This window comes from Grus americana, chromosome 1 (assembly GCF_028858705.1).
Source record: "Grus americana isolate bGruAme1 chromosome 1, bGruAme1.mat, whole genome shotgun sequence".
Lineage (NCBI taxonomy): Eukaryota > Metazoa > Chordata > Aves > Gruiformes > Gruidae > Grus > Grus americana.
In genome coordinates, this window is record NC_072852.1 from 1073290 (window position 1) to 1099541 (window position 26252).

General features: G+C 64.5%; 1 protein-coding gene across 2 annotated transcripts in view; it reads left to right on the forward strand.

The window, feature by feature from the left end:
- SND1 (staphylococcal nuclease and tudor domain containing 1) overlaps nucleotides 1-26252 on the forward strand; it is a 138007-nt gene that overhangs the window by 26640 nt on the left and 85115 nt on the right. For both annotated transcript variants that reach the window (XR_008575445.1, XM_054813103.1), the window contains exon 11: nucleotides 20803-20892. Coding sequence is in view for 1 of the 2 variants with exons in the window: in XM_054813103.1 (XP_054669078.1) it covers nucleotides 20803-20892 (90 nt within the window). In the remaining variant the exon portion in view is untranslated. The remainder of the gene's footprint in view (nucleotides 1-20802; nucleotides 20893-26252) is intronic.

Sequence of the window (26252 nt, forward strand, 5' to 3'; positions counted from 1 at the left end):
ACGCGGATCGGTTCCTCCTGTCCCTGCAGAAGCTCTTCTGGCATCCTCGGCTCGGCAGGTGCTGGGGAGCGCGGGCGACACCGCGGCCGCTGCCAGGAGAGGCGGCGTTGCGGCACAGCGCGGCTGGCTGCTTCCTCGCCGCGCTGCTGGGCCGGTTGGGAGTTTGGCGGAGGCTGCTTGGAGGTGGCGCGTTGGCCGGCAAGCGAAGTGCTCGGTTCACTTTGCAGAGCCCCCCCGGAGCTGTTTGGGTGACGGCACGTATAACGGCGGTTATGATGCCGATGGCGCAGCAGCCCAGGCTTGTTCAGTGCCAAAACCGGGGGAATCGCTCGCTCCCCGGCCTTGTCCCCTCTGGCCCCTTCCAGGTTCGGTAGCGGCAGCAGCTCTGCCGCCAAGCTCTGGCTTTCCTGGGGCGGCACCGGAGCCCGGGGCGCAGGGGTAGTTTTCCTCCAGCTCCCATCGTGCCTGCCAGCGTGCATCCCTGGCAGGCAGCTCCTGGGAGCCGGGCTGGCTCCGTCTGCTCCTGCCTGCCCTGCCTGCACATCCTCTGCCACGGGCAGCAGCGAGCTGGCGATCCAGAGGGCTCTGCCTGTTCGGGAGCTCCCCATCGCTACCAAAACCCTGGGGCACAACTTGGGGTCCCCTGGGCTTCTCCAGCCCCTTTCCCGCAGGGTTCTTTCCTGCCTTCCTCCTTCCCTCCCCTGCCTGCGAGCCCCTCGGCGCGGCGGTGGCGGCTCTCGCCGGTGTCTCCGGTGCAGCAGTTCCTTCGCTGCAGCCTGCCCAGGCCGTCAGCACGGTCCTTGCAGCCGCGTTCATGGCTGGAAAGGAAAGAAGGAAGGAAGGAAGGAAGGAAGGAAGGAAGGAAGGAAGGAAGGAGGAGCGCCTGGATCTGCCGGTCTGGTGGGGGGCTCGCTGGGAGGCTCCCTGAAAATCCCCCCGGGAGCCGAGGGCCGAAACGGGGGTGTGGGGCAGGGGACCCACGCTGGGACTCCCCAGGGACACTGGTGACACAGGGCGTGCACCCATGGCTTTCCACTCTGGACAATTTTAGGGCGGCAGCAGCAACGTGTCCGGGCTGATGCTATCGGACGTGCCTTCTCTGCGCGGCACGGTGCTTTTAGAGTCTCTGGTCCCAAACTCGTCTCCTGTTTTCCATCCCGGGGAGCCGTCCAGGCCACCCCTGAACTTGGCAGGGGTTCCCATCCCTTCCCAAGGAGGATCCCTCATTTCCTTGGCTTAATGCCCATCTCCTGGCTTCTCCCATCGCTTTGGGCTCTTCTTGGTGCCTTCATCCTTCTAGTAATGGGTCATCCAAGTCAACCAGCCTTGGGGGGGTCCCCTTGCTCAGCCGGGCTCCCCCGGGACATCCAGCTTGTCACCATCGTCCCCCGTTGGTGCAAGGAGGATGTTCCCTGGCTGCAGCAGCTCAAAGCCTGCGGGTCATGCCCGGCTGGCCAGGATCTTTGTGCCGGAGTTGGATTCAAGGCTACCGCAGCCGAGACGAGCCCTGCCTGGTGAGGGATGCCATACGGCTCCGCGGCGGCAGACGGATCGCCTGCGAGGGCGACGGAGTCTGCGTGGAGAGAGGATCTTGTTTCCCTATTTGTCAAGTAGGGTTTGTACTACAAAAAGTGCACCGTACTCAACGAGCATAAAAGATTAATGAGAAACAAACCCATGAACTCATCAGTGTCTTATCTCCGCTAAATTACAGTTACAAGGATCATCGTAGCTCATCCATGTATTGTGTAACAGAACTGATTGCCGGCGTGGATGGGGCGTGCGGTGAGCCCTGCCGTGCCGGCGGAGCAGCGCGGCGTAAAATGCTAAGTGCTCAGGCATATGGCCTTAATGTATTCTAAATATTGGCAGAGGAGAGGCGCAGCTGAGGAGAGACGGGAGCAGGAGGTGGGGGCACCGGAGTTCCCTGATCAATATTTAATAGGGGCTGCAATAGCTTCCAGGGAGAAGACATATGAAGTCAGCATGTTCTTGCAACCTGTTTTCTGCCCTCCGGGTAGCGTGCTTTTTCTAGTGTAAAAATGATTAGCTTGCACATCCCTCCACCGTTCCTCTCTCCCTTCCCCCTAAGTCTTTCCGCGGTGGGAGAGCAATTGTTTGGCATTCGATCCGGGACTCCGGGTTGCCGAGATGCAGCTCCCGGCAGCGCAGGGTGCTAAATTCTGGGGTGGGGGCTTTTGGGGGCCTCTGGGCTGGTCCAGCCCCCTGGTAAAATACCGCCGCTTTATCGCAGGAGGGTTTTCCTTCCCCCCGTGCAAACCCGCGATGGCGCAGCCGGAGCCTGGCTCCCCGGGGGATCTGTCGGGGCCAGGTACGAGGCCTGATCCAGGCTGGATTAATTTGTGAGCTTGCACAGCTGGGTTCCTGTGTGGATTACAGCCTCTGGCATCCCAGGAAATTGCTCGTGGCTTAGAGAGCAAAAGCTTAGCAGCAAAAAAAGAAAAGAAAAAGCCCCGAAGCAGTAAAGCGGCGGCAGCAGCACGGAGGAGCCGGGCTGGTGACGGGCTGCGGGCAGCCGGCCAGCCCTGGAGCCACGGCTGACGCCGGTTTGGAGAAATGGGCAGGAGCTTGCCGGCAATTACGGAGCAGTTTCTCTACGAGGCAGCGGCTCCGTGACCGCAGGCAATAGCTAACTCACACCGCGCAGCTCCGGGGCCCGTGTCGCCAGGAGGAAGAGGCAGCTCCAGACCATATGCTCTGCGAATAGCAGCGGCGCTTAAGTGCTTGGTCTTATTGATGCCTTGTAAGTAATAAGCCCGGAAGATTGGGCTGTGCTAAAATACTTCCCAAACAACTTCCATTTAAGTGTTGTAATTCTTCTGACCCAGCAGAAGTGCCTGGTGTTTGACACTGATGCTTGGAGGAGGATCCAGGCACCTGCCAGCTCGCATTTAGGAGGATGACGCTCCAGCCGGGCTTTGCATCGTGCTCTCTGGGAGCTGCTCTGCTCAGAGAGGCTTAATCATCTCCAGCGCCTGCGGTTCCACAAGCGTTAAAGCAAAAACGGGCAGACCTGGCGTGCCCTGCGCGCGGCCGCCCGGCTCCTCGGGGCGGCTGGGTCTGCCGCCGTGCTAAGGCTATGGCAAATGTTTCTCGGTCTGCTGGGCGAGCGTGAAAACACTGATGGGAGAACGAAGCTTTGACCTTTTGATCTCATCAGGAAGCTACTGTGAATCCTCTATTGATGGTTAAATTGCACTAAATTAGAGAGGAGCTGTGCAATTCTGCCACATTGCTGAACTGTGCAATTAACGTCCTGCCTAGCAACAGCACCCCTGCGCCTCGGGAAACTTAAGCCCATGATTTTAGGGATGTGATGAACCTGCCTCTGCGAAGGCTCAGGGCTTTTTTCCCAGCGGTGTATGGCTTTGGGAACCTCTCTGCTCCGTCTGGGAGGCAGCCAGACGCTGGCAGCGTTCTGCTGCAAGGAGGCTGAGCTCGGTGCCTGGTGCGGCTGCAGCGGGACTCTGCCTCCTCCGCACCCAGCATCACCCCGGCGTCACCCCAGTTCCTGCCCAGTGACCGGTGGGATCGTCTCTTGGTGCCTCGGGGTGACCGAGGAGATGCGGGAGGGCACGGCTGGGGCACACGCGGGCTCAAGGGTGCTGTCATGGAGCTGGCATTGCCTTTGCTGGCTTGCTCCGGCCGGCTGATGGGGCACCCCGCAGCTCCCCGGGGTGGTAAGGGGACCCCAGCGCCATCACCCGCTGCGGCGTGGGGAAGGCAGGAGGGGGAATCTCGCGTGCCGACCCAGGCTGGCATCCTCCCTCCTCCTCCCGCGCTCGGCTTGGTTCAGAGCCGGTGACAGCGAAGCGCGCTGCTGCCTGCTTTCTGCCTGCGGGTCAGGGCTCAGCTTTTATCCCTCCGGCCGGGAGCATGACAAAGGCATCCCTCTCCGCAGAGGGGGAGGATTGCTGGAGCGGAGAGCTGGGTGCCTCCCCCAGCCCCCCCCGCACCCCTCGGGCATTTCGGCTGTGCTAACACCTCCCTCCACACACCTCTCCCCGCGCCGTGCGACGCTCTCCCGGCTCGCAGTAGTCATGAATATCCCCCCCCGCCATCAGCACCGGCTGCCGGAGATCTCTAGCGAGTCGCCAGACGTCGGAAGACGTGGCGCAAGGGATGGTGCACGTCCCTCGCCGGCACCCGCAGCCCACCCAGCTCCTTTACCCGTGTGTGGGCTCCGGGGAGGGGACGCTCCAGCACGTGTTCGTGGACCTTTGCTGGCACCACTCGTCCGTGGGGACGGAGGGGGACGCTGCACGCCCGTTCCCACCCCCCAGATTGGAGGCGACAAAGCTTCGCCCCTGCACCCAACTCCTTTCGGTGCAGCCCCAAGCCCGCTCTCCCCGCTGGGCACCGGTGTGTCGGCAGGCTCTGCCGGTGCCCGGCCGTGGCAGGAGCGCCTGCGTGGTTGTCACTTTGTGTGAGAACAGCTCCTGCCTCGGCATCTCCTGACAGCCCTGGTGCAAGGGGCAAAGCCGTTGGGCCCCGTGGAAACAAGCTTCCCTGGCTCCGCAGGGATCGACGTCGGGGAAGCGCCTGTCCCGTCCCGGTGCAGGGCTGCCTTGGCACGGCGTAGCCCCGGCGTCACCCGTGGGCGCGCTGGCAGTGACACGGGACGTGGACCGCCCGTGCTTTGCACGCTGCTGCGTGCCCCTGGTTTGCTGCAAACAGCCGCCTCTCGGGGACTGCGGCAGGAGGAACCGGCTACATTTTACGGAGGCTCCGGCTGCCGGGCCGAGGGCTGCCAGGTTGCGCTTGGTGTGCCGGGTGAAGGGCAGCGGCGAGGCTGGACGGACGTCTCTGCCGGCGCCAGCCCCGGCACATCGGCTCCACAGCCTCCCCCTCTGCTACGGGTGCTGGGCAAGGGACAAAGAGCAAGGACGAGGGACAGTGCAGGACAGCCCCCCTCCGGCATTTCCTACCCTGACCCTCTGCTGCAGGGTCTGAGGAGGGACCCTGCCTGCGCCACGTGCCCTGCCTGCACCAGGAACCCTGCCTGTGCCACGCGCCCTGCCTGCACCAGGGACCCTGCCTGCGCCACGCGCCCTGCCTGTGCCAGGGACCCTGCCTGTGCCACGCGCCCTGCCTGTGCCACGCGCCCTGCCTGTGCCAGGGACCCTGCCTGTGGCACGCGCCCTGCCTGTGCCGGGGACCCTGCCTGTGCCACGCGCCCTGCCTGCGCCATGCGCCCTGCCTGTGCCAGGGACCCTGCCTGCACCACGCGCCCTGCCTGCGCCAGGGACCCTGCCTGCACCACGCACCCTGCCTGCGCCACGCACCCTGCCCGTGCCAGGGACCCTGCCTGCACCACGCACCCTGCCTGCCTGCACTGCTGCCAGCTTTACAGCAGCTGCTGGTGGAAAGTGGCTTCCCCAGGGCTGGTGAGGGGGCTGCAAGGTTGCCTGTGAGCAGGACGGGGTGGTGGCAGTGATGGGGACAGCGGTGGCTCCAGATGTGCCCTCTCCCGGGCCCTGCAGAGGGGACAGCAGCTCCATCCTTAAAAGCTTTTTGCCTCCCGCCCGGCTGCTGCTGCCCTAGTTTTCACTGGCTGCTATTCTTCCCGTCCGTCACGTGCGGGTTCGGCACGGCGAGCTGGAATACAGCTTCATCTTCTGCGGGCGGCTCCGAGCCGCAACCATGACTCAAAACCTCCCTCGACCTGGCACCCGGGGCTGCCGGTGCACCGCGGGGCTGCGCTTCGTGGGCTGGAGGATTAGCAGAAATTAAATCCCCCAGGAGCAGGGATGCAGTCAAAAGGGGATGCGTGCGTGTCCCCTCCCGTGCTCCGAAAGGGCTGTGTCCCCTTCGCCAGGGCAGTGAGGTCCATGGAGTGACAGCCCCGTTACGCATCCCTCGGGGTTTGCAGTCGTCCTCTGAAATTTTGGCTGGCGGTGTTGCAAGGGTGGAGGTTTGTCCTGAAGCCCTGAAGTGGCTGCCACCGCCCGAGACGGGGAGCCTGCCAGCGGCTGCTGGCTCTCGCCCTGAGCCGAGCCCATCCCCGTCCCCTCGGGGATGGTTTTAGGGCCGGTGCGAAGCGAGGCAGAAGCACGCCCCGGCTTTGCAGAGTCCCACAGCCGGGCTTTGGGTCCGAACTGGCCCCGTTCTGAGACTGGTGACCCCGTTTTCACACTCCTTGTGGGCAGATCAGCCAAAATGCTGCTCGAGACCTAAAACTGGCGCGACCCCTTGCTCGATGCCCCACGGTGTTGGTGTGCAACACACGTGCAGCTGGATTTCAAGCCGCTGAGCCTCCCGTACCCACTGCCGGCTGTTCTGTCCCCGACTGCCGGCGCGGCATCGCACGCCGGGGAAGGTGTGAAACGCCAGCACCGAGACTTGGGGAGCTGCCACGACAGCGGAGCTGGAGGTGACACAGGTCTGGCTGGGAGCACCGGGGAGCTCGGGGGCGCGTGGGCAGCGCAGGGAACCCCGGGTGCCCCGTGGGGCTGCCTGGCTTCGGTCGGGGGGAGCCCAAACCCACCATCTCTTACCCCCTGGGGGCTGCGGGGCAGAAGCCCTCCTCCGGCAGAGCCAGCCGTGCCAGCTGCCAGCACTGGTGCCAGTTGGGACAATTAGCATATTGAATCACTTTCCTGTGAGATTTTGGACAACAAATCACTTTTCGGTCAAAAATAATGTAAAAGCTCCGTTACGCGTGGATGGAGGCGTTTGTGGAGCCGGGCTGCTGCTCCTCCGGGGTTCTGGGCTTGTTAATGAGTTGATGGGTGCTGGGGCTCTGTGCCTGTGCCAGCCACCTCGCTCGAGTGCTTTGGGGACAGAGGGGTGGCAGAAGGGACCCCCGGAGTCCTCCACGGCTGCTGCAGCGAGGAGGGAGTCGGGTTGTTCCTGCAGAGCCCACCGGTGTGGGGCAACTTTGCAAGCGGCTGCTCCGGGCTCCGGTGCCCGGCGTGGTGTGAGGGTGCTGGGTAAGTGGGGTGCTCTGCGGTGTGCCGAGACACGGGTCCCTTTCCACAAAAGCGCCGTGTTTGGGGGATTTTTGCAGCCGCTGTTCTCTCGTGCTCCGTCCCTGCGGAAGGGACCCCGCGGCCGGCTCAGACCCCCGCTGCCGGGGCCAGCAATGGGGCGCAGGGTGCCACTGCCGTCGTCGTCCCCTGCAAATCCCCGGGGATTGCTGGTGAGAGTCCTCCTCCCGCACTGCAAGCTCCCTTCCTCCGTTTCCCTCCGCCTTGGAGAGCAGCGTGGGAAGGAGCAGAGTCGGTGTGGTCTGGCAGGGCGCTCTGTCCCAGGGATTTCCTCCTGCAGGCAGCGGGAACAGGGACGTTGGGGACAGGGACAGTGGGGACACGGACATCGCCTCGTCTGCCCTGCCCGAGCCTTGCTGCCAGTTTGTGGGCAGGCAGGGGCAGGGCTGGTCCCCTTTGCCGGGGCAGGAGCCGTGCCGTGCCGTGCACTGCGCCTGCAGCGTCTCCTCCCGTGCCAGCTCCCTCCCGCAGCCCGGTGCTCTGAGGGCCGCACTCTGCTCGGGACTGGGTCGTGGCAGGACTTGACATTGGCATTGCTGAAAGTGGGACGCCCCTGGGGTCAGTCCCCGGGGTTTTGTCTCCTGGGGACTCCCTGAATGGGGGGAGCAGCTCCGACGGCCCCCCGGGATGGTGCTGGCACGTGCTGGGCAGGGGACCGGTCCTCAGCTGGCCCAGCGGAGCCCCCGGGGATGCGGGGCGATGCTCGCACCCCGCTGCGATCCTGCCCGGGGCGGGCTGGCATCTGTGCCACCGCGTCCTGCTGCGGGAGCTGAGCAGGGCAGGGACCCGGGGAATGCATCAGCCCCCCCCCGCCGTGCCGCAGAGGGGAGGACTCGGGGGGCGCGTGGGGTCTTCCCTGCCTCGGATGCGGTGCGCGGTCCCTGCGGCGGCAGCTCGGCAGAGACGGATTCGGTCCCCTCCGGCGGTGTTGGAGACATGAGTGTGGGTGGGCGGAGGAAACCCCCCCGGGGCCGCGCGTCCTCTCTGCCTGTTCGTGGGGCTGCTGAGGCGTAGGGCAAGGATGGGAGGTTGAAACCACGGGGGAAAATGTTTTTTAAAATGTTCCGTAAGCCCTACGAGGGTCTGCGTTACAGAAAGCAGGTGGGTATTCAGCATAAACCCAAATTAAATAGCATGATTTCTCCAATTTTTTTGGACCCGGGGAAGACACGCGAGCTGCGGGCGAACTAAATCTGGTGCTGGGAGGAAGAACTCTGCGAAAGCACACGCCTCGTCTCCCCTTTAACCGTCCCTTTCGGGGACAACCCGCGCTGGCCTGGGGGGATGCTCCTGGGTGCCCTCGCCTGTGCTGGGGGCTGTCGGCTCCCCGTGAGTCACCGATGCCGCCGGTGCATCTCCAGCACACGGCGGTGCAACCCGGTAACGCGCTAGGTCAGCTTTTCCAGGGACCTCGGCTGTGAGACGTGCAGAGCATCTCGCGTTGGGCTGCTTTTCTGGGGCTCCCTTGGCTCCGTGAGGGTGTCAGGGGAAGTCAGGTTCATTTAAAATAGAATTCAAACATTGCGGGTTTGTAAAATTAACAAAAAAACCCCACCCCAAAACCCTGCTGAAATTACCGAGTATTTTTATACATCTCAATTTCCTCATTAGCGGCGACATTATCTCCTCGTCCGCGGAGAGGCGGCTCTTTGTGCGCGTTGCCAAAGCGCCGCCGGTTAATGAATTCCCGGTGGACAGGTAACGTCGCGCTCGGGTGATTTCCCCGATTAGTTCCTGGGAAAGGGCACTTCCCTGCCGCTACCTAAAGATGCCCGTAGCCGGGCAGGGGTTACAGCGGAGCTGTGAAATGCTCCCATGCCAAAGCCTGAATTAAAGAGTTATTCCCCAAATATTCCTCAGCCAGAAATACTCTCCTCTATTACCGGCGAAACAAAAAGTTCAATTCCTTAGAAATTACTTTTTTTGCAAGAATCTCCATGGGTTTAAGCAGAGTTTTTCCTTGCAAAGAGTAATCCCGTTTTTAACGAGGTAATTTAGAGTTGCTGATTCCGGCCCCGACCGGTCCTGTGCGAGCGAACGCGCCGGAGCGATGAACGCGCTATCTGCTGGTGACAGGCTCCCGCGGGTCGAGACTCGAGAGCGAGATATCCAAAGGATGCCTGTAATTAGCCCGAGCGTTTAATTTAATAAAACAAGTGACTAAAAACATAAGCGTGCCGTATTCTAAAAGTGTTGCACGTAATTACAAATTATCTTAATTCGGCGCCTGCACAGCCAACGTGGTAATCGCCTCATAAATAACTTTCATTAGCTGATTTCAGCAGCCGCGCTCAGCGCTGCCTCCAAGGGTACCGGCGATCTGGGGGGGTTCGGGGAAGGAGGGGGCTCTGGGGGGCTCCTGGTCTGGTGGCGGGAGCGGGGATGCGCGGCGCCCATCTGCGGGGCCGGCACTGCCGCACGTCGGCCGTGGCACCCGCTGGCGATGCCGCTCCGGGCTCAGGTTTGGGGGGTCGCCAGGGGACGCTGCGCCGGGGCATCGCTGGGCACGTAACCCCGATCCGCGGGGCAGCACCGCTACCAGCGCCCTGCCCAAAAACGCCCCTTTCACCCCTGTGCCCTGCGAGCCGGTGCTCATCCGCCGACGGTTTGTGCCAAAACGGCGTCTGCAGCTTCGCCTTTTATTTTCGTGCCGGGAGAGAGATGACGACGGTATCGATCGCACGGTTTCCGTTTCTCCTGTGGCTTTTCTGCCGGGGCTGGTTTGCTTCCCTGCGGACGGGAGCAGCAGAGGCTTCGCCGTGGCTGCGTGCCGCAAGTTTTCTGCTGCCCGGCCCTCCTCCACCGGCCACGCTGACGGCTGCGTGAAAGCCGTCGGGGAGCGAGCGCCCACCCCGAGAGCACCAGCCCCTCCGTGAACCGAGGGTGAGACGCTTTGGGGTGCCTCGGGGGAGCGTCCCCCCACGTTGGGGTCTCCCAGCTGGAGGCTGCAGGTGCGTGATGCTGAAGACGTGGAGCTCCCTGCCCGGGGATGAGCAGGGTCGTCGGGAGGCAGGAGACTGGGGCCGCTTACGGCAGCCGGGGTGCTGGGATGGGGCAGCTCCAGCGGCAGAGCCGGCTCATCCTGGGCAGGATCCGGCTCGTCCCTGCACCGCAGGAGCACGGCTCCCGAGAGGCTGCTTGTTCAACGTGTAACGCACGCTGACAAGACAAACATCTTTATTAATTTAAGCCCGCTGCTAACGCGATTGCAAGCAGCCACGCGAAGGAAAGTTGCAGGGGGACGGAGCATCCTCTGCCCGGAGCGGCTGCGGCCGGCGTGGCCGCCCTGGCAGGGGAGCCGGTGAGCACGGCGGGTTTTGTTCCTCTTCGTAAAACCGTGTTCTTGTGGGTGAGGAGCCGTCAGAGAATTATGGGCTGCGAACAAAATGTGCTTTTGTACCCGCTTTTGAGGAGTTAGAGGTGCTGAGCGCAGCGGCAACTGCAGATACGGGCTCTGCTCTCGCATCGCAATTAGAAGTACGGCGGGTTTGGTCTTGGTTGTGCCCGGGCTTGGTTTGGAGCCCAAAGAGGGAGCGGGGATGGTTTCCCGGTGCAGGCAGGAGCTGCCGGCGTTGCACGTGCTGTTTGCCCCAGGGATGCTGCAGCGCTGGCTGCCGGAGCACGCGGCGGGATGTGCACTTCTCGTGTCAGCGTGCAGCCCGGCTCCATCCCACTGGGGTGCAGAAGGACGGAGGAATGAGGCTGGGCACCGCCGGGGACCCGCTGCAGGTCTGGAGCAGCACGTGCCGGGTGGAAGGCGCTAACTGCAGTGATGGAAATTCCTGCGGAAAATGCCGTGTCCTGCTTCATCTGCTGCTCCTTCAGGCGAGAGGAGCCCCAAGGTGACCGGTTACGGCACCCTGCTTGTCCTGTGCGCACCTGGGACGGGCTGTGCCGCTCTGCAGAGCATCTCTGCTGCCGAAAGCCACCGCGTGGTGCTGCCCGCATCCCGAAAGGCACCAGTGTCGTGCGGCCCCGTAAGCCCCGCTCCATTCTCCCACCGGCATCTCCCCCGTGGCAGCCCCGGGTGCTTCTGGCCGCAGCAGGCGGTGGGTTCCTGGAGGGAGACCTGGAGGGTTTTGGGTGGGATCCAGCCTGCTGCCAGCTTCTGCTCCGTGCAAGGGGCTCCCAGCTCAAACAGCTGCTGGTGCATCCGGAGAGGAGGAAAACCTTTCCTGTCCTCCTTTGGGATCCCGTTCACCTGGGGTGAGGGTCCCTCCGGGGATGCCCGTGGCTTGGTGGGACCCTGCTTTGGGGGACACCTCTTCTCGCCACCACCTTCCTGGTGCTGCTGCTCCTCCGTGCCGTTCCTCACCGCCGCGTCCCCAGGAGTGGCACGAACGCCCCGGGCCCATTGCGGGATGCTCCCCGTCACCGCGGGCTGCGGGTCCTCCTGCTCTTCACCGTTGAAACGGGCTGGCAGAAGGAGCCGAGCAGGCAGCGTGTGGCAGCAGGCAGAAGGTTTAAATTAGGGCCTCTCTAACGTGATTAATAGGTGCCTTCAGGCTTGATGGAGATTGATAGTTGCTGGCGAGGCTGCAGGAGGGAGCCCAGGCGTGCGGTGAGCACAGCCCCAATGCCCTGGGGAGGAGACCGGAGTGGCGTGTGCCAGCAGCACCATCAATACCGGGGCTGGGCTCTGCCAGGTTTTATGGGGGAGGCGGAGGAAAAGGCAGGGAAAAGACAGCGGCTGGGATGGAGCAGCCTGTCCCCTCCCGGAGCCCTCTCTGCAGGCTGGGCGTCTCTCCTGCCCTGGGCTGCTTTCGGGAAGGGGACCGCAGGAGACGGAAAACTTGCTCCGTGCTGTACGTGGTTCAGCCTGGCCCCGCGTCCGGCTGCAGACCCAGCTCCGTGTTGAGGATGATGATGGAGAAAAGCCGTCGGCGCCCCTGTGTGGTGTGCCGGCAAGGGGCTGGGCTGGTTGTGCTTGGGGCCACCGAAAACCTGGCTGTCCCCTGCCTTCCCGAGCTGGCTTCGGGTGTGCTGAGCCCCTCGGCTGCCGGGAAGCTGCTGCAGAAGCAGAAGAGCTTTTGCACAGCGGGGAAGACTCGGAGCAGCCGCTGCAGCGAGTTGTGTTTGGAAGCGAGGAAGGTCGGCACCGAGCTCAGCCCGTCTGTGCGCACCGTGGCGGGCGACTGTCGGCAAGCTCAGCCTGGCCGGCACCGCCGCAGTGCTGAGATGCCGTGGCCGCAGTCGCCACCACCGTGCGAGGTCCCCGCTCCGAGGGGATGGCGTCGTCCCTGCAGCGCCGAGCCCGTGCTGGGGTGCGGGGGCACCTTCAGTTCCCCGCACCCCGGGTCACGGTGCCGGTGCGGTGCAGGGCTGGGGGCCGAGGGGAGAGCGCTCCTGTGAGCCCACCAATACGCTTCGATAAAATGCAAATTGCCTTAAAATGGTCGACTTCCAATTACAAGGCTGCAGCGGGGAGCCTGTTTTGATAATGAAAGCGATTAAAATGGGGGCCTCTCTTTGGTGTTTGGGTATGGATGCTCAGCTCAGGCGAAGTTTGTTTTTCTCTTTAATTGGACTCTGCTAACGATGTTTGAGTAATTCCTGGGCCTGAGATGCTCTGATACTCGCCCAAGGGCTGACCAGGGGGGCTGGGGACAACCCTCTACCCTTGGGGTGCCGGCCTGGGGGGCATTCAGCCGCAGTGCTCGCTCCCCGGCGCAGCTTCCCCCAGCTCCGGCGTGGTTGGTGCCAGGAGCACCGTGCCGGCGCTGCCGCCCTCCTGCCTCACCGTGTTCTCTGCCGGCGGCGTGCATGAACATCCCCGTGGGTGCTCGTCGCGGGAGAGAAGAGCAGCTGGGGACGCTGCACCGTCTGGCTGCAGCACCCGTGTGGCTGAGCTCGCGTGACGGCAGTGACCAGCCGGGGCGTTCGGAGCTGCCTGCTCTCCCACCGCAGGGATGCTGCAGCCGCGGGATAACGGGCTCCAGGGGAACCTTCCTCCTGACCCCCAGGAGTTTAGAGGCGTCCCTTTGTGTGAGTGTCAGAGAGCCCCCGGAGCGGCCGCTGGCGCTAATCCTCTTAGGGCTGTAACGCTGGCCGGTGTCGTGAGCAGAAGCGGTGAGTGGCTGCCGAGATGCTCTGATCTTCCCTCTGCCCCCTCAGGCAGCAGCCGGAGAGGAGAGGAGCTGCCGTCCCAGCCGGGCGGGGGGCTGCCGGGGGGCTGCCGGACCCACCCGTGCCCCTCAAACTCGTTAGTCCTTGGCCACCACTGCCACAAACGACTCTGCTCCTGCACGGCCCCCGCCTGAGACTTGGCTGTGGCCAGGCTGTGACCGATCCCTGTGCCGATCCTGTCCGCCCCACCGAGCGCGGCCGTGGTGGCGTCACCGCGGTCATCGCTGCAGCTGAGGATGCAACCGGGCGGTGCTGGTGACCCACGCAACCCCTGGGGCTGAGCATGGGCAGCAGGGCAGGGCTGGGCAGGGCTGGGCAGGGCTGCCTGCAGTGCTGCCCTTCTCTCGGCCAGCCCTCGGTCACTCCGGCAGAGTCTCTGGGTGTGCGCTCTCTCCCTTATTGCCGTTTTAAAACCCTCTCCAGCTCTGCCGTGGCCACCCGGCATTTATTGCTCAAGTGGCTCAGGGGCGCGTGGTGCCTTGGAATCGAGTGCCCGCTGCCAGGGAGGTGCTCTGCAGGCAATTAGAGAGCCGAGAACACTTCTGCAGGAGAGCAGGCAGGCGGCAGAGCAGGCAGAGCGCTGCAGAAGCTGAATACAGCGCTTCACGCTCTGCATCCAGGATTTTGGCACCTGCTTGTGTGAGCTGGGGCTGCCCAAGCAGAGATGCTGCTCGTTTGCCTGGTGCGGTGGGAGCCCTTCGTCCTTCTTTCCTCGCTGCAGCACGTGCCGTTGCTTTCCTGAAGCTGTTTCTGCTCCCGGTGTCACCCCCTTTCCTTGCAGAAGCACTGCTCGGCTCGAGGGACGGACCCGTGAACGAGCTGCTGCCGTTTGTAAGAGCATCGCCCACGTGTGTGCCGTTAGACCAGACCCGTGCCTTGCCGTCTTTGCAGAGCAGAGCTTCAACGCGCTACGGAGGCTTTGAGACGGAAAAGCCTGTCCCCAAACGCTCGGCAGCGGCACGCTTCTGCTCGCCAGCTGCAGGCTCCCCTCGGAGCCCCGCGCCGGGTGTGCCTGTTACACCAACACGGAGCACGCCGCCGTGTTTGCTGTCACCGCCTCGCCGGCCGCCGTGATGGATTTCCCGCTCAGCACATCCCCTGGCGAGCCGAGTGCGCCGGGTTCAACCGAGGATGCGCCGGGGCGGGAGGGCTGGGAACTGCAGGCGTGACACCGCTAACGAACCGTCTCCCCATCCCTCCGTCGCCTCCGCGCTCCCCGTGCCGAGGGGGGGGAGCGGGACCCGACTCCAGGCGTTTGCCACGCGGCACAGGTCCCCCCCGCTGCCGCCCCGAGGATTCCTCTGCCTGCGGGGGGGGAGCCCCGCTTGCTCTGGGTCGGATCCTTCCCCCGGAGCCGGCTCTGCCCCGGCACAAGGTGGGCAGCGTCTGGAGGGGCAGGTTTCCCCCACCCTGGGGTCTCTCTGGGGCTGCCGTGTCCCCGAGCAGCCCCGCAGCCGGCAGACCCCGGGGATGCCGGGCACGCTGCCGGCGCCGCTCCCAGCCGCTTTCGGTGGCAGCTGGTAATCTCCACCTCGCCGTTTTGAACGGCTTATTCTCGCTTGTCACTTGGAGTTGATTTGCTATGCTAATTGCTTTACAAATAATAAGCTTCCCTAATTGCACTGGCGGGGAAGGGGGGGGCTCTCTCCACCTGCGGTCCCGTGGTGTTGCCAGGCTGAGGGTCCCGGCCCCTCGGCTCTTCTGGGGTCACCCACAGCATCCCGCGCCAGGATTCTTGGAAGAAACCCCAAAATCTTGCGCGCAAGGAGCCGGGAGCCCCGGCTCATCCCAGGGGGGTCGAGCTGTCCTCCCCCGCTCTGCGATCCAGCCAGCGCCCTGGGACCGGTGGGGGGTCGGGAGGTGCCGCCGGCACACCGGGCTGCGTTTCGCCAGCCGGGGCCTCGGACCATTTCCAGCTGCTCCAAACGCACCCGCATCCATCGTCGTCCCCATCCTCTGCCCTTGGGACGGGGGCCAGGGGCTGGGAGCGGGACCCCCCCGGCAGCGGGGAACCGAGGGCACTCGGTGGTTAACCCCCCCCCATGGCAGGGTGCAATCCTTCGCGGCAGATACGGGCTGCCGCTTTCCTGAAAATAGACTTTAATTGAGTACTGTACGGCGTAATGATGTTAATTTGACAGGAGAGGCGTAATTCACTCGGCCTGTTCGGTAGTTAAAGCCAGACGAGGGTTATTTAAGCAGGAGGGAGGTTATGGGGGCCGCTGGCACCCGGCACCCACCGCCCCTCGCCGGGGAGCACAGCCAGTGCCGGCCCCGGGGACAGCACCCGCTTCCGAGATGCTCTGTCTTTCGTTTGAAACAAAACCCCAGCTCCTTTCCCCGGGCTCCCCGGCGCGTATCTGCAGGCAGCCCGCGAGGAAGCAGCACGTCCCCATCGATTTCTAGGCTGAAATCCCTGTCTCTGCGTCCCGGGAGGGAGGGTGAGCAGCTTACGCCTCCCCTCCTCCAGCAACTTGCCCAAGATGAAGCTCCACGCGTTGACTTTCTGCTAATAAAACGACTTCCTCGCCGCACACCTTTAACTGAATGAAGCTAATATGCTGCTTTTTTTTTTTTTTTAATTATTTTTTGAATGGCTGGCGTTTCGGCATCCACAGCTCCCCGCGGAGCAGTGCCATCCCTCTCGCCCATCCTGTCCCCGCAGCAGGACACGACCGAGGACGTTGCTTCCCCGTGCACCGTGAAATGCTGCGTCCGGGAAGACGACGGGGAAGGTGGCTTGCGAGGATGCTGCTGCGGTTCAAGCTCTTGGCTTGAAAAACAGTTTAAAAAAAGCGGTATCTTTCTATGCGTCTATAATTGCTGGATGTTTGATGGTCGTAGAATTTAGTTAACATCCTTGCTGTTATATTGATTTTTAATGTTTATTTGCAAAACCTCAAACGTGCGTCCAAGTTCTTGAACGGCTTCCCAGAACGATCCGCTGGGCCACTTCCCCTCCGATATGAAATATCATTTTTACAGGCCAGCAAAACGGTGTTTAATGGTGGCTGACAGGGCAGCGGTTAAGGGCGATATGTATTGGACGCTTAAACGTTTCTATTATCCGACTCCTGGCACAGCCCATTGCGTTTTACTTGTGCTGGGAATTGCAGGAGGTTTGCATTTTTCATCAGCGTCACGACAACGCAGCCTCGGTGAGGACTCAGCCTGTCCGGGCTCAGCGCAGTGCGGCCGCGGGTCCCGGCACGGCGAGGGCGGAGGGGACGGTGCCGTCGCTGGGGTGCCTGTGCCGGCGGTCCCCTTTTTGGGGTGGCCTCAGGTGGCTGCAGACCTGTGAGATGCTCTGAGGTTGCTGTTCGGTTGAGGGTTTTAAGGGAAACATTTGCTTTCGTGCGACGCCGGGGAGAGCTGCCGCCACCGCCGCGCTCGCAGAAGAGGCTTTTAAGCACTTGAGTGCTGCTTCCAGGGCAGGCATTTCCCCTCTTCTCATTAATGCAGCTGCAGGGTTTTACACGAGCCGGGTAAATCCCTGGCTAAGTGGCGGCAGAGCCAATCCGGATCACCAGCACCGTGCCGGGACCCACGACTGTACCGTGCCGGCACCGCGCCGGGTGGGACGGAGGGCGCATCCCAGCCCGTGGGAGCTTTGACAGCAAAGCTGGGGCATTTTTGCGAAGCAGCTCCCGTACCCTCCTCGTGCAAAGGCTGCCGAGCCGCTCTCCGGTCGCTTCTCCGCTGATCCGCTCGCCGCCGGTGCCCGAGCCCCCGGCACTGCACCGTGGGCCGAGTGACGCCGGGGCCGCCCGGGGCATTGCCACTTGCTCCCGCCATCCCCCTTCCTGTGCTCCAGCGCTGCGCGGGACGGGATTAGGGACTTAACAGCCTGTGCCAGATAGACACTTAAATAAGCAATAAATTTGGAGTTCATTAGTGAGGATTAATTAGTGTTTGCGCAGGGCTTTGCCTGTACAAAGCAGCAGACGGGAGCCCGGGCAGCGTTATTTATCTTGACGCTTCGCCGTGACCTTGTCGAGGTTGGAGAGATTCGTCACCCGCGTCCCACCAGGTCCTGCCGTGGCTGCGCTTCGCAGGCGAACGGAGCAAAACCCGCCTGTCCCGGGAGGTGGGAGCCGCCCCGAGGACACGGGGATGGGGGACGCTGCGGGAGCCCGGCAGGCAGAGCAGGCAGGCAGAGCAGGCAGAGCAGGCAGCCAAGTGCAGGCAGCAGCCTGCTGCGTGCCCCCGAAGCGGGCGTCCTTCTGTTGCAGAGCTGCTCGGCCGGGGCCGGGGAACGGCAATCCCGGCTTTGGCTGCGGGAAAAGGCAGCGTTTGAGCGCAAGCGTTTCTTTCGGTGGCTGCTTCAGCGTTGGCGCCGCTGTCGTTGCGGACACGGGGAGGGCACGGGTCCTGCTGCACCCCCCCGCCGCGCAGGGGCTTGCCTGCCCCTCCGGTTCCTGCACGCCTTGCGCTTGCAGCTGCCCCGCTCCTCGCCACGAAGACGCGTGGAGAGTCGGGATCAATCCTCCTCCAGGAGCGTAGGGACACTGCAGCGATTCTGGGGGCTCTCCTGGGCTTTCGGGGGGCTCCCCTGGCCCTGCCTGCGTGTCCCTGCCTGCACGCAGCTGGCAGCCGTGCCGCACGCTGCCCCTTGCCGCTGCCGGGCCAGCCGAGCCCCTGCCTGCCCCGGGGGCTGGAGCAGAGCCTGGTCTCCGCTTCGGGGTGCGGGCAGGGGGACGGGAGACGGCGAGGCAGGGAATATCTGCACGCACGGCATCGGAGGGCTGAGCCCGCCCCGCGTCTCAGCCCCTTGGCTTAATTCTCCATCTCCGCGCGGTGATTTTTCAGCGAAGCGACGGCCGTGGCTGCATGGCACCGCTTTGCGGCACTGGACTGTGAAATGAGGAGTTAGTCATCCCTGCTCCTCCGGCTCCGCACGGCCGGGGCCCTGCCGCAAGGGGACGGGACGGGTTTGTGCGTGCTGCCGCGGGGCCCCGGGCGGATGCCCCATGGGACGGTGCCCCCGGTGCGCGGGGGGGATGCCGCGGGGGGATGCCCTGGGAGGAGCAGGCGGCTCCCCCGCAGCCCCGCTCGGACCCTGCTCGCGGCACCACAGGATTTATCACGCGGCTCGACTCCAGCTCTGGCACGGGGCCGGGAATTTTTCTGGCGCCAGCTAAATAACGGAGACGCCCCCGTCCCTGCACACCTCCCGGGGAGGGGAGCGGTGCGAACGACCGTCCTGCGCCGAGGCCGAACGCGGGGCTGAGATGGGGCCGGCAGCAGCGCCGGCCTTTCCCACGGCAGCGGCGTCCTCCCGAGCCAGGGCTTCCCTCTGGCCACCCGCCTGCCGCGCCGTCCCCACGTGCTCAGCCGGGGCTTTGTTTGATACGGGGCGAGGAGAAACTCCCTCCCTGCCGGAAAACCGGCTTCACGGCCGGCTAGCTGGCACCGCGTCCTGTGCTCCCCGCCAGCCTCGTCAAGTCCATCTCGTTAAGGACCAGCAAGCTTTTCTGTGCCACGAGTGATACCGGGCTTATCCCTGGTGAGCGTAAAAGCTCCTTTCCAGAAGAAATCCCATCTCTGCCGATCCCGCACCCTGCCAGGCTCGGGACCTGCTCTCGCCCTGCCTGCAAAGGGGTTTTCAGCCATTGCACGGAGCTGGAGCCTCCGCCGGGGACGGGTTTGGCGCTGGCTGCAGCGCCGGCTCGCTGCTGCGGGTGGGCATGCCGTCCCAGGATCCGGCCCGTTGCCATCGCCGGTGCCGGCAGGGGCTGCGGCGCTGGGCGAGTGGCAGTGCGGGTGGAGGAGGGACCGGCTCCAAGGAGCAGCCTGGGAACGGCGTCGAGGACATAATAAACTCTGTCAAAGCCTCATTCATTACGGAAGAACGCGGAGCCCGAGTGCCGGCGTGCCTTTGTCCGCTCGCTCCCTCTCCCATCTGATTCCTCTCCTTCATTTCCTGCTGCTTTCGCCTTATCTCCCTCTGGATTCCTCCCCAGCTCGGCGGGGTGTGCCGAGAGCCGTTCCCCACGGCACCGCGTCGGTGAGCGGACCTGCGTGCCAAGGGCCGTGCTCCGTCGGCGTGGGCTGGGGAGCTCCCGGGGTCGGGTTGGGTGGGCTTCGCCTCCCGCCTTCCTCCCCTCACGTGCTGGCAGGGCCCAGACGTGCCGTAACCGTAACGGTGCCAGTGCAGCCAACCACAAAGCGTGTCCAAAGTCCAGCACCAGCGGGATGGAGCAGGATCTGCCGGGGAAAGCTGCGTCGCTCCGTCCGGGAATGATGCCGAGCAGCGGCAGCGCCTCGGCACCGCTGTCAAAGCCAGGTCCCTCGTGCCGTCACGCCGCGTGCTGCGTCCGGGGGTGGTTGTGGGGGACAAGCCCCTCGAGCGGTGGCTCCGCAGACACAGTCTCTGGCCCGGGAATGGCTCGGTCCCCAAAGTCTCGTCCCGGGGAGGGTGCCCAGGGCTGCTGCTGCTGCTGCGCGCCTGCCCCGGCCACTGGCAAGGCCTCTGCTTCGGCCGCGCCAGGGGACGGTGACCGGGCAGGAGGGACCCCTGCCTGGAGCCCCCGGCAAAGCCTGGGGCTGGCGGTGCCGTTCCTGCCGCTCAGGGGGGACTGCCGGCCTCGGTGGCAGCTCGGTTTCTTTTCTGGCCGGGATGTGAGCCCGTGCCATCGGGCGGTGCATTGCCGTGCCACGGAACCCGTCGGGATGCTGCGGGGCGCTGGGGGCTCCTGGGGGCAGGGGGTGGTCTGGGGAGGGTGAGCAGCACCCCGTGCCCTGTACGGTTTATCTTGTGTGGCTTAGACATTACCTTACACAGCCCACCGGGCTCCCTGCTGCCGATCCTGCTCCACGAGACCTGCCGCAAGGCTCGTGCGGGTGCAGCCGTGCCGTGCCGTGCCGTGCCGTGCCGTGCTGTGCCGTGCCGTGCCGTGCTGTGCCGTGCCATGCCATGCAGCTCGAGCCCTTCCCGGCCCCGTGTCATTCCCACATCCCTGCTGCCATTTCCACTGGAAAACTCCCCTTTTTGCTCAGCGTTTGAAGGGATTTTATCACCATGAGAGGCCCCCAACAGCTGACGGGGGCTGATGCCCTCTGATTCCTGGGCATCTCATCCCGCAAGTGCCGTTAATCACTGCCTGATAACGAGCTTGTCTAACGAGCAACTTTTGTGCAGGGGCCCGTGTGAGCGGAGGCCGCGTACCCACCTTGCACAGCGCTCTCCGTTACAGAGCTCTCTGAGCAGGCGGCGGGCGCAGGGAGGGGGTGCTGTGCGCAGGGAGGGGGTGCTGTGCGCAGGGAGGGGGTGCTGTGCATGCCGTTTTGGGGAGGTGACACCTCTTGGTGCTTCCCTCTGCGAGCGGAGATCCCCAGGCAGCGCTGAGCTCCCTGGCGTGGGGTGAGCGGGGCCGGGGGGGCTGGCGAGAGGGCACGGGGTGCTCAGTGCGGGGGTCACATCTCCCCTCACCCCAAATTCGGCCAGGGGCTCCCCTCGGGGTTTTGGTGGACCCGGCGATGCTCAGGAAGCCCACCCTGGGGTGCAGGAGCGGGAGGGCACCCATGGGAGCAGGCGGAGGGTGCTGGGTGCACCCATCTTTGGGGTGCCTGCCCCAGAGCGGGGAGCGGGCTGCCTCCCCGTGGGGATGCTCGGTGGTTTCGGGGGGCTGCCCTGACCTGTGCCCCCTCTCTGCCCCTGCTGCAGGACAAGAACAGGAAGCTGAGGCCCCTCTACGACATTCCCTACATGTTCGAGGCCCGGGAGTTCCTGCGCAAGAAGCTCATCGGGAAGAAGGTACGGAGGGGACGGGGAGGGTGGCGAGGTCCTCGCTCGTCCCCAGCGCGGGCGGCTGCCAACGAGGGGCCGGGAGCCGACGCTGCCCGTGCCGGTGGTGCCGCAGGAGTCCTTACGGGTGACCGGGGGCTCTCTGCGGGGAATTGCGGGGTGCACCCAAAGCTGGAGCACCCAAAGCTGGAGCACCCAAAGCTGGAGCACCCTTCGAGCTGGGTCCCCCGAGTTGTGTGGTCTCGCTTTCAGCTGCGCCCGTTTCCCAGGAATGCTGTGTACCTGCCTCCCTTTCTATTTCCCTTTGTTTCCCCGGCATATTTTTCTAGGCCGGTTTAGAGCAATTCAGGGGAATGAAGAATATAATGTGCACTTAACTACCGAAGCACATGCTCAGGATGCAATTTTCAAACACTCATAAAATGGTCAAATAAAATCAATTTCCTTCATAGCGAGGCTGCTCGCTGCTGCTCATTGAGGACTATTTCCATCTAATTGCATCTTTCCATTTCAGAGCCCTGTTTATATATTAAAAAAAAAAAAAAAAAAAGAAAAGGGAAAAAAAAATAGCAGCTTGCAAGAGATTTCTAATGGGAAGTCTGTCACTTGTCGTAGTCAGAAGTGGGTGTGAGGATGTTGCTGGGAGAGCTCCGCGCTCTGGAATGGGGACCCAGTCGTTTCTGGGAGGGTCCTGGCCCCGTGCCGGGCTGCATCTCGGCAGGGTCCTGGTCTGAGCGCTGCTGGTCACCCCAGGGCGTACCGGCTTTCCTCCACCCGCCCCAGGGCGTACCGGCTTTCCTCCAGCCGCTGGCTGCGGTGTGGCGGAGCGGGGTTTGCCGTCTCCCGCCCTGCCATGCTCGGCTGTTGCTGGAAACCACCCTTTTTCCCCCAAAACCTGTTTGCGTTCACCCTCGCACGCTCGCAGGCAGGAGCTGAGGGCACGCCTGGCTGAAGCCCCCGGCTCCGGTCCCCAGGTCCCCACGGCGGCTGGGGACGGGGCCAGCCCTGCCAGAGCCCGGGGGCTCGTGGTGCTGCCCGCGCCGGCCCCGCGTCCCCCGTGCCCAGCCCCCAGGTGCCGGGGGGGGCCATCCCCATGCAGGGCACCCCCAGTCCCCCGGCCATCCCCGGGGCCGGTGGCTGCTCTCTGTGTCCCCCATGTCCCCACGACCACGTCCGGGCGGTGCGGGCTGCCGTGCTGGGGAGGAGGATGAGGGTCCTTGCCTTCCTCCCAGGCACCCCGGCGTGGTGCTGCAGCACGGGGCAGCGCGCTTCCCCTGCCCGCGCAGGGACAGGCAGGAGCAGGCAGCGGCACCCTTGCTGCCCTGCTGCCGTCGGATGGCTGTCGGCAGCAGGAGGAGGGACGCGGCATGGCAGCCAGCTGCCACCGTCCCCGTGCCCGAAGTGGCTGGTCAGGAGCCAGCGACCCCCGGAAACAGAAGCAAAAAGCCGTTCGGCTGCGAGTGCCGCCAGCCTCCGCGTTTAACGCTCCCCATAACCTTGCAGCGCGCTGCTGGGGCCGCGCGACGCGCGCCGGGCTCCTGCCTTCGCCGTTTCGGTAGCCTTGGGAGCTGGGCGCCCGCTTGCCTTTGATGTTGCCTCGTTTGCTTTATAAATATTTCCTTTGTCAGCTCCACGTTTTTCACTTCAGATTAATTTGATTGAGGAAAGCGATGAAAAAATCCTTTCCGTTAATGATCAAAACAGTCCCTCGAGGTTGGCGGCGCGTTCTGATTTGAAATGACAGCCTTGCACGGGGTGGCTCGCCCTTGCCTTCTCGCGGCTTGCTGTCAGCATCAATCTTTGCGGCAAAATCCCTCTTTTCCCGTCCCCTTTTTCAATATACTTTTAGAGCCCACCCCGGCAGGGAGCTGGCGACTTCTGAGAGCTGTCTGCTTGCGGGGAGATCAAACGGGGTGGGCTGGCACCGATGCACGGTGCTGCCCGCGGCGTCGGCGCGGCTCCAGCTCTGTGCACGTTTGCAGGGGTGCCCCGGGGAGCCCTGCCTGTTCTGGGGAGCCCTGCCTGCCCTGCCCGAGCCCTGCCTGCCCCCGGGAGCCCTCCCACGCTCCGGAGGGTGTCCCTTCCCGCAGAGCCCCAGAGTCGACTCATCTCCTGGATCCTCCGGAGATCTGGATCTCTGGGATCCTTGGGGAGGGGACTTGAGGTTTGGGGTCTGCCCTGCACACCCCCAGCGCCCGCCCCAGCCTGTCCCCCGGGACTGGGGCTCCCCTGCCCGGCTCGGAGCCGCCTCCTGCCTCCCCGCTGCCTTTTGTTTGCCTGGGAAGAGCTGGCACGGCGTGACGAGCCCCGGGAGGGATCGCCGCTGGCAGCCGCTCCGGCAGAGCGCGATCATCCCCTTGAAGATTGATGAATTGAATATTAAGAATAATTAGGCCAGGATGAGTTTTTGGTCTCGCTGCCGGCGCCTCATCGGCCACCTCCTCGGCCGCAAGCGCTGCGTGTCTGTGGGTTTGGCCGTGCCGCCTGCCGGGAAGCGGCTTAGGGCTTGTCTCATGGGTGCTGTCCCTGCACCCTGGGGACCCTCCTCGCGGGTGATCTCCTTGCACAGCCATGACCTTGCCTCGCGGGTGCTGTCCCTGCACCCTGGGGACCCTCCTCGCGCAGTGGTGACCTTGCCTGGTGGGTGCACGGTGGCAGCTCCGGAGGGCTGGTGTGACACTAGAGGGAGCTGCACTTTCGGAACTGTGGAGCCGGATGGACCCCCCACCCCACCCCAGCCCAAGGCAAGCGGCACCCACTCCAGGGAGCGGGACCTGCCCCCAGCAGCCCGGCCACCCCCCGCCAAGGTGACCGCTCACACCCCCGTAGCCGTCCCCTGCCCTCCGCCAGCAGCGCGGTCCCTTTGCCATCCCGGAGCAGGTTTGGACGCGGAGCGGGCTCAGAACAAGCCGTCCCTCGCCCCTGGGCTGTGTGCGCTCGGGAACGGACCCGCCGGGCTTTGCACGCGTGTGTGCAAGAGGCTAAGTGTGAGCTGGGAGGTGCTGGTGCACGGGCTCCCGAGGTATCGGCAACCCCGACTGCCCCGGGACCGGTGGCCGGGGCTCCCCCGGGTGCCCGGTGCCACAGGAGGGCAGCCCCTGCCCGGCCCCGGTTCTGGCACGGTTCCGGCACGGGGCGGGGGGGACGCGTTTCACCAGCAAGGACAAAAGTCCTCTGGCTGCAGCGAGCCGTCTGTCCTCAGCTGCCCTCCTGTCCTCATCCTGACGCCTCCCGGTGCGCGTGCTCTGGCTGTGCCGCAGGCGGCGTGCCGGCCGGTGTGGGCAGCGTGCCATCGGGTGCAGGCAGGAGCGCTGTGAAGGCAGCAGGGGCTGAGTTTGGGGTGGGACGCCTCAAAAGCGCCGTCTTGGCACGATGGGATCCCACGAGACCCCATGATCCCTCTCCCCTCCGGTTTGGGGCTCTTCGCCCCCCCCACCGGCTCCAGGCAGGTGAAAATAATTGGAAAGGAATAAATCTTGCCGCCGTGTATTGCTCTCGCAGTACATCGTGCTCCTGGCTGCACGGCAGCTCCCGGGGGCCGTCCCGCTCGTGCCAGGGAAGCCGTCACCGCTGTGCGGTACGCACCCGGCCCCGGCTCCGGTTGGCACGGCTGCTCGGGGAGCAGCGGCACCGGCATTGCCGCGGCTGCTTCTGTGGGTGCCCGCGGGCATCTGAGGGGAGTGGCGGCTCGGGGACGCGGCGGCGGCAGCTGCGGTGCCGGACGGTGAGCGCGGCTGTGGCCGGGGAACGGCTGCGGGGGCAGGGGCGGCTGTGTTCCCGCGGCTGCCTGCACGGGGGTGCCGGGTGCTGCCAGCCCGGCGCAGCGGGCAGAGGCCTTTGCTCTCGCCACCCGTTTTCCAGCGCCTTTTCTGCCTCCTTCCCCGGCCGCTCGCCCCCGCTCCCTGCCCTCCAGCCCTGTGGCAGCAACGCCGTGTCCCCCCCGATGCGCCGCCTCCCCCGTGCCGTGGCACAGCCTGCCCGCCGGCTGCCTGTCCTGCCGAAACGCAGGGGCAACGCGATAGCTTTCCCCGGGCCCCCGCGGTAAAAATAAACCATTGCTTCCAGAAATAATTCCCTCTGGAGAAAGCACGGAGGGGAGAAGAGGGAGAAACGTCCCCGTGGCCGCGGCGGCCCCTTCGCTGGTGGTTATGGCGTTAGGCGAGGAGCCGGGCTGTGGGGAACGCCAGCTGAGTTCCCAGAGCCCCGGAGATAGATGGAGAATAATATATTTTCTCTCTTGCCCTTTCGTCAAAGCAGCGTGAAGTTTCTAAAGCTGGGGTTTTTACAGCGCGTTGCTTCTCCCTTTACCAGCCCTGATTTGTTTTTCTTGACTCTTCTGCTGGCGTTTGCTGTGCCGATGCCGGCTCCCTGTGCAGCTGCGGCACGCGCCCGGCGTTGCAAGAGCCGCCGCAGCTTCTGTGAGGGAGCTGTGCCCTCCCGGCAGCCGTGGGAGTGACCCGGCGCGGTGGAATTTGCCCGGTGGCGTGGGATGAACCGGTTGCCCCGGCCCCCGCCGCAGCGCCTGCCGGCGTTCGGCTGCCGTGCCCCGGTATGGATTTGTCTCCCACGGTGGAATAAATCTCTGGTGCTCGTTGGGGTGGGGACGGCTCCCTCCGCACAGACGCTGCCCATCGATTTCAGCGCTGGGCATGCACCGCCGTTAAGCAGCTTTTTTTAATTATGCCATCGTGCAAGCAATTGAATCGAGTCTAAATGGGTGCTCTTGGCCCTTTCCTCTAATTAGCTGGGAGGGATTAATCATTCGGATGGAGGGAGACGGCACGAGATAACTCAGGGAAAAATATCCCCCGTGCGCGGGAGCGATTCGGTCCCTGGCGTAAAGGCGGCTCTGCAGCCGGCGGGGGGGCGGCGGGTGGAGGGGCGGCTCTCCCCGGGGTGCCCGAGCACCCAGGGGTGCCCGACGGGCTGCCGCCATACAGATGCGGGGTTCTGCGGTGCACTGGCATCTCCGGTGCCACCACACCCGTCCCCTCCGCAGGGTGCCGGTGTTCGGTGCCTCTGGCCTCGGTGCCGGGGGGCTGCGAGTTTGGTGGGGACCCGGGAAGGTCCCGGGTGGGGACGCCGAGAGGTGACACTGGGGTGAACCCCGTTACCTGCCCGGTAGCGGGCGGGCAGCTTCGGCGGGCAGAGGCCGGCAGCAGCCCCCCCGCTGCGGGGCTGGAGGTGGGGGTGCCCGTTTCTCCCCGCCCTGCGCCCCGTCGACCGTGTCACTGCAAGCAGAGGCTCGTGCGGGGCCAGGGGGAACCCCCAAAGCCGCGACGTGCCCCAATATGTTATTTTATGCCTCTGGCCCGTTCAGCCAGCCCCGGTGAGACCTGCGCACCCGGCAGCGCTGCCCCAGCCCCCCG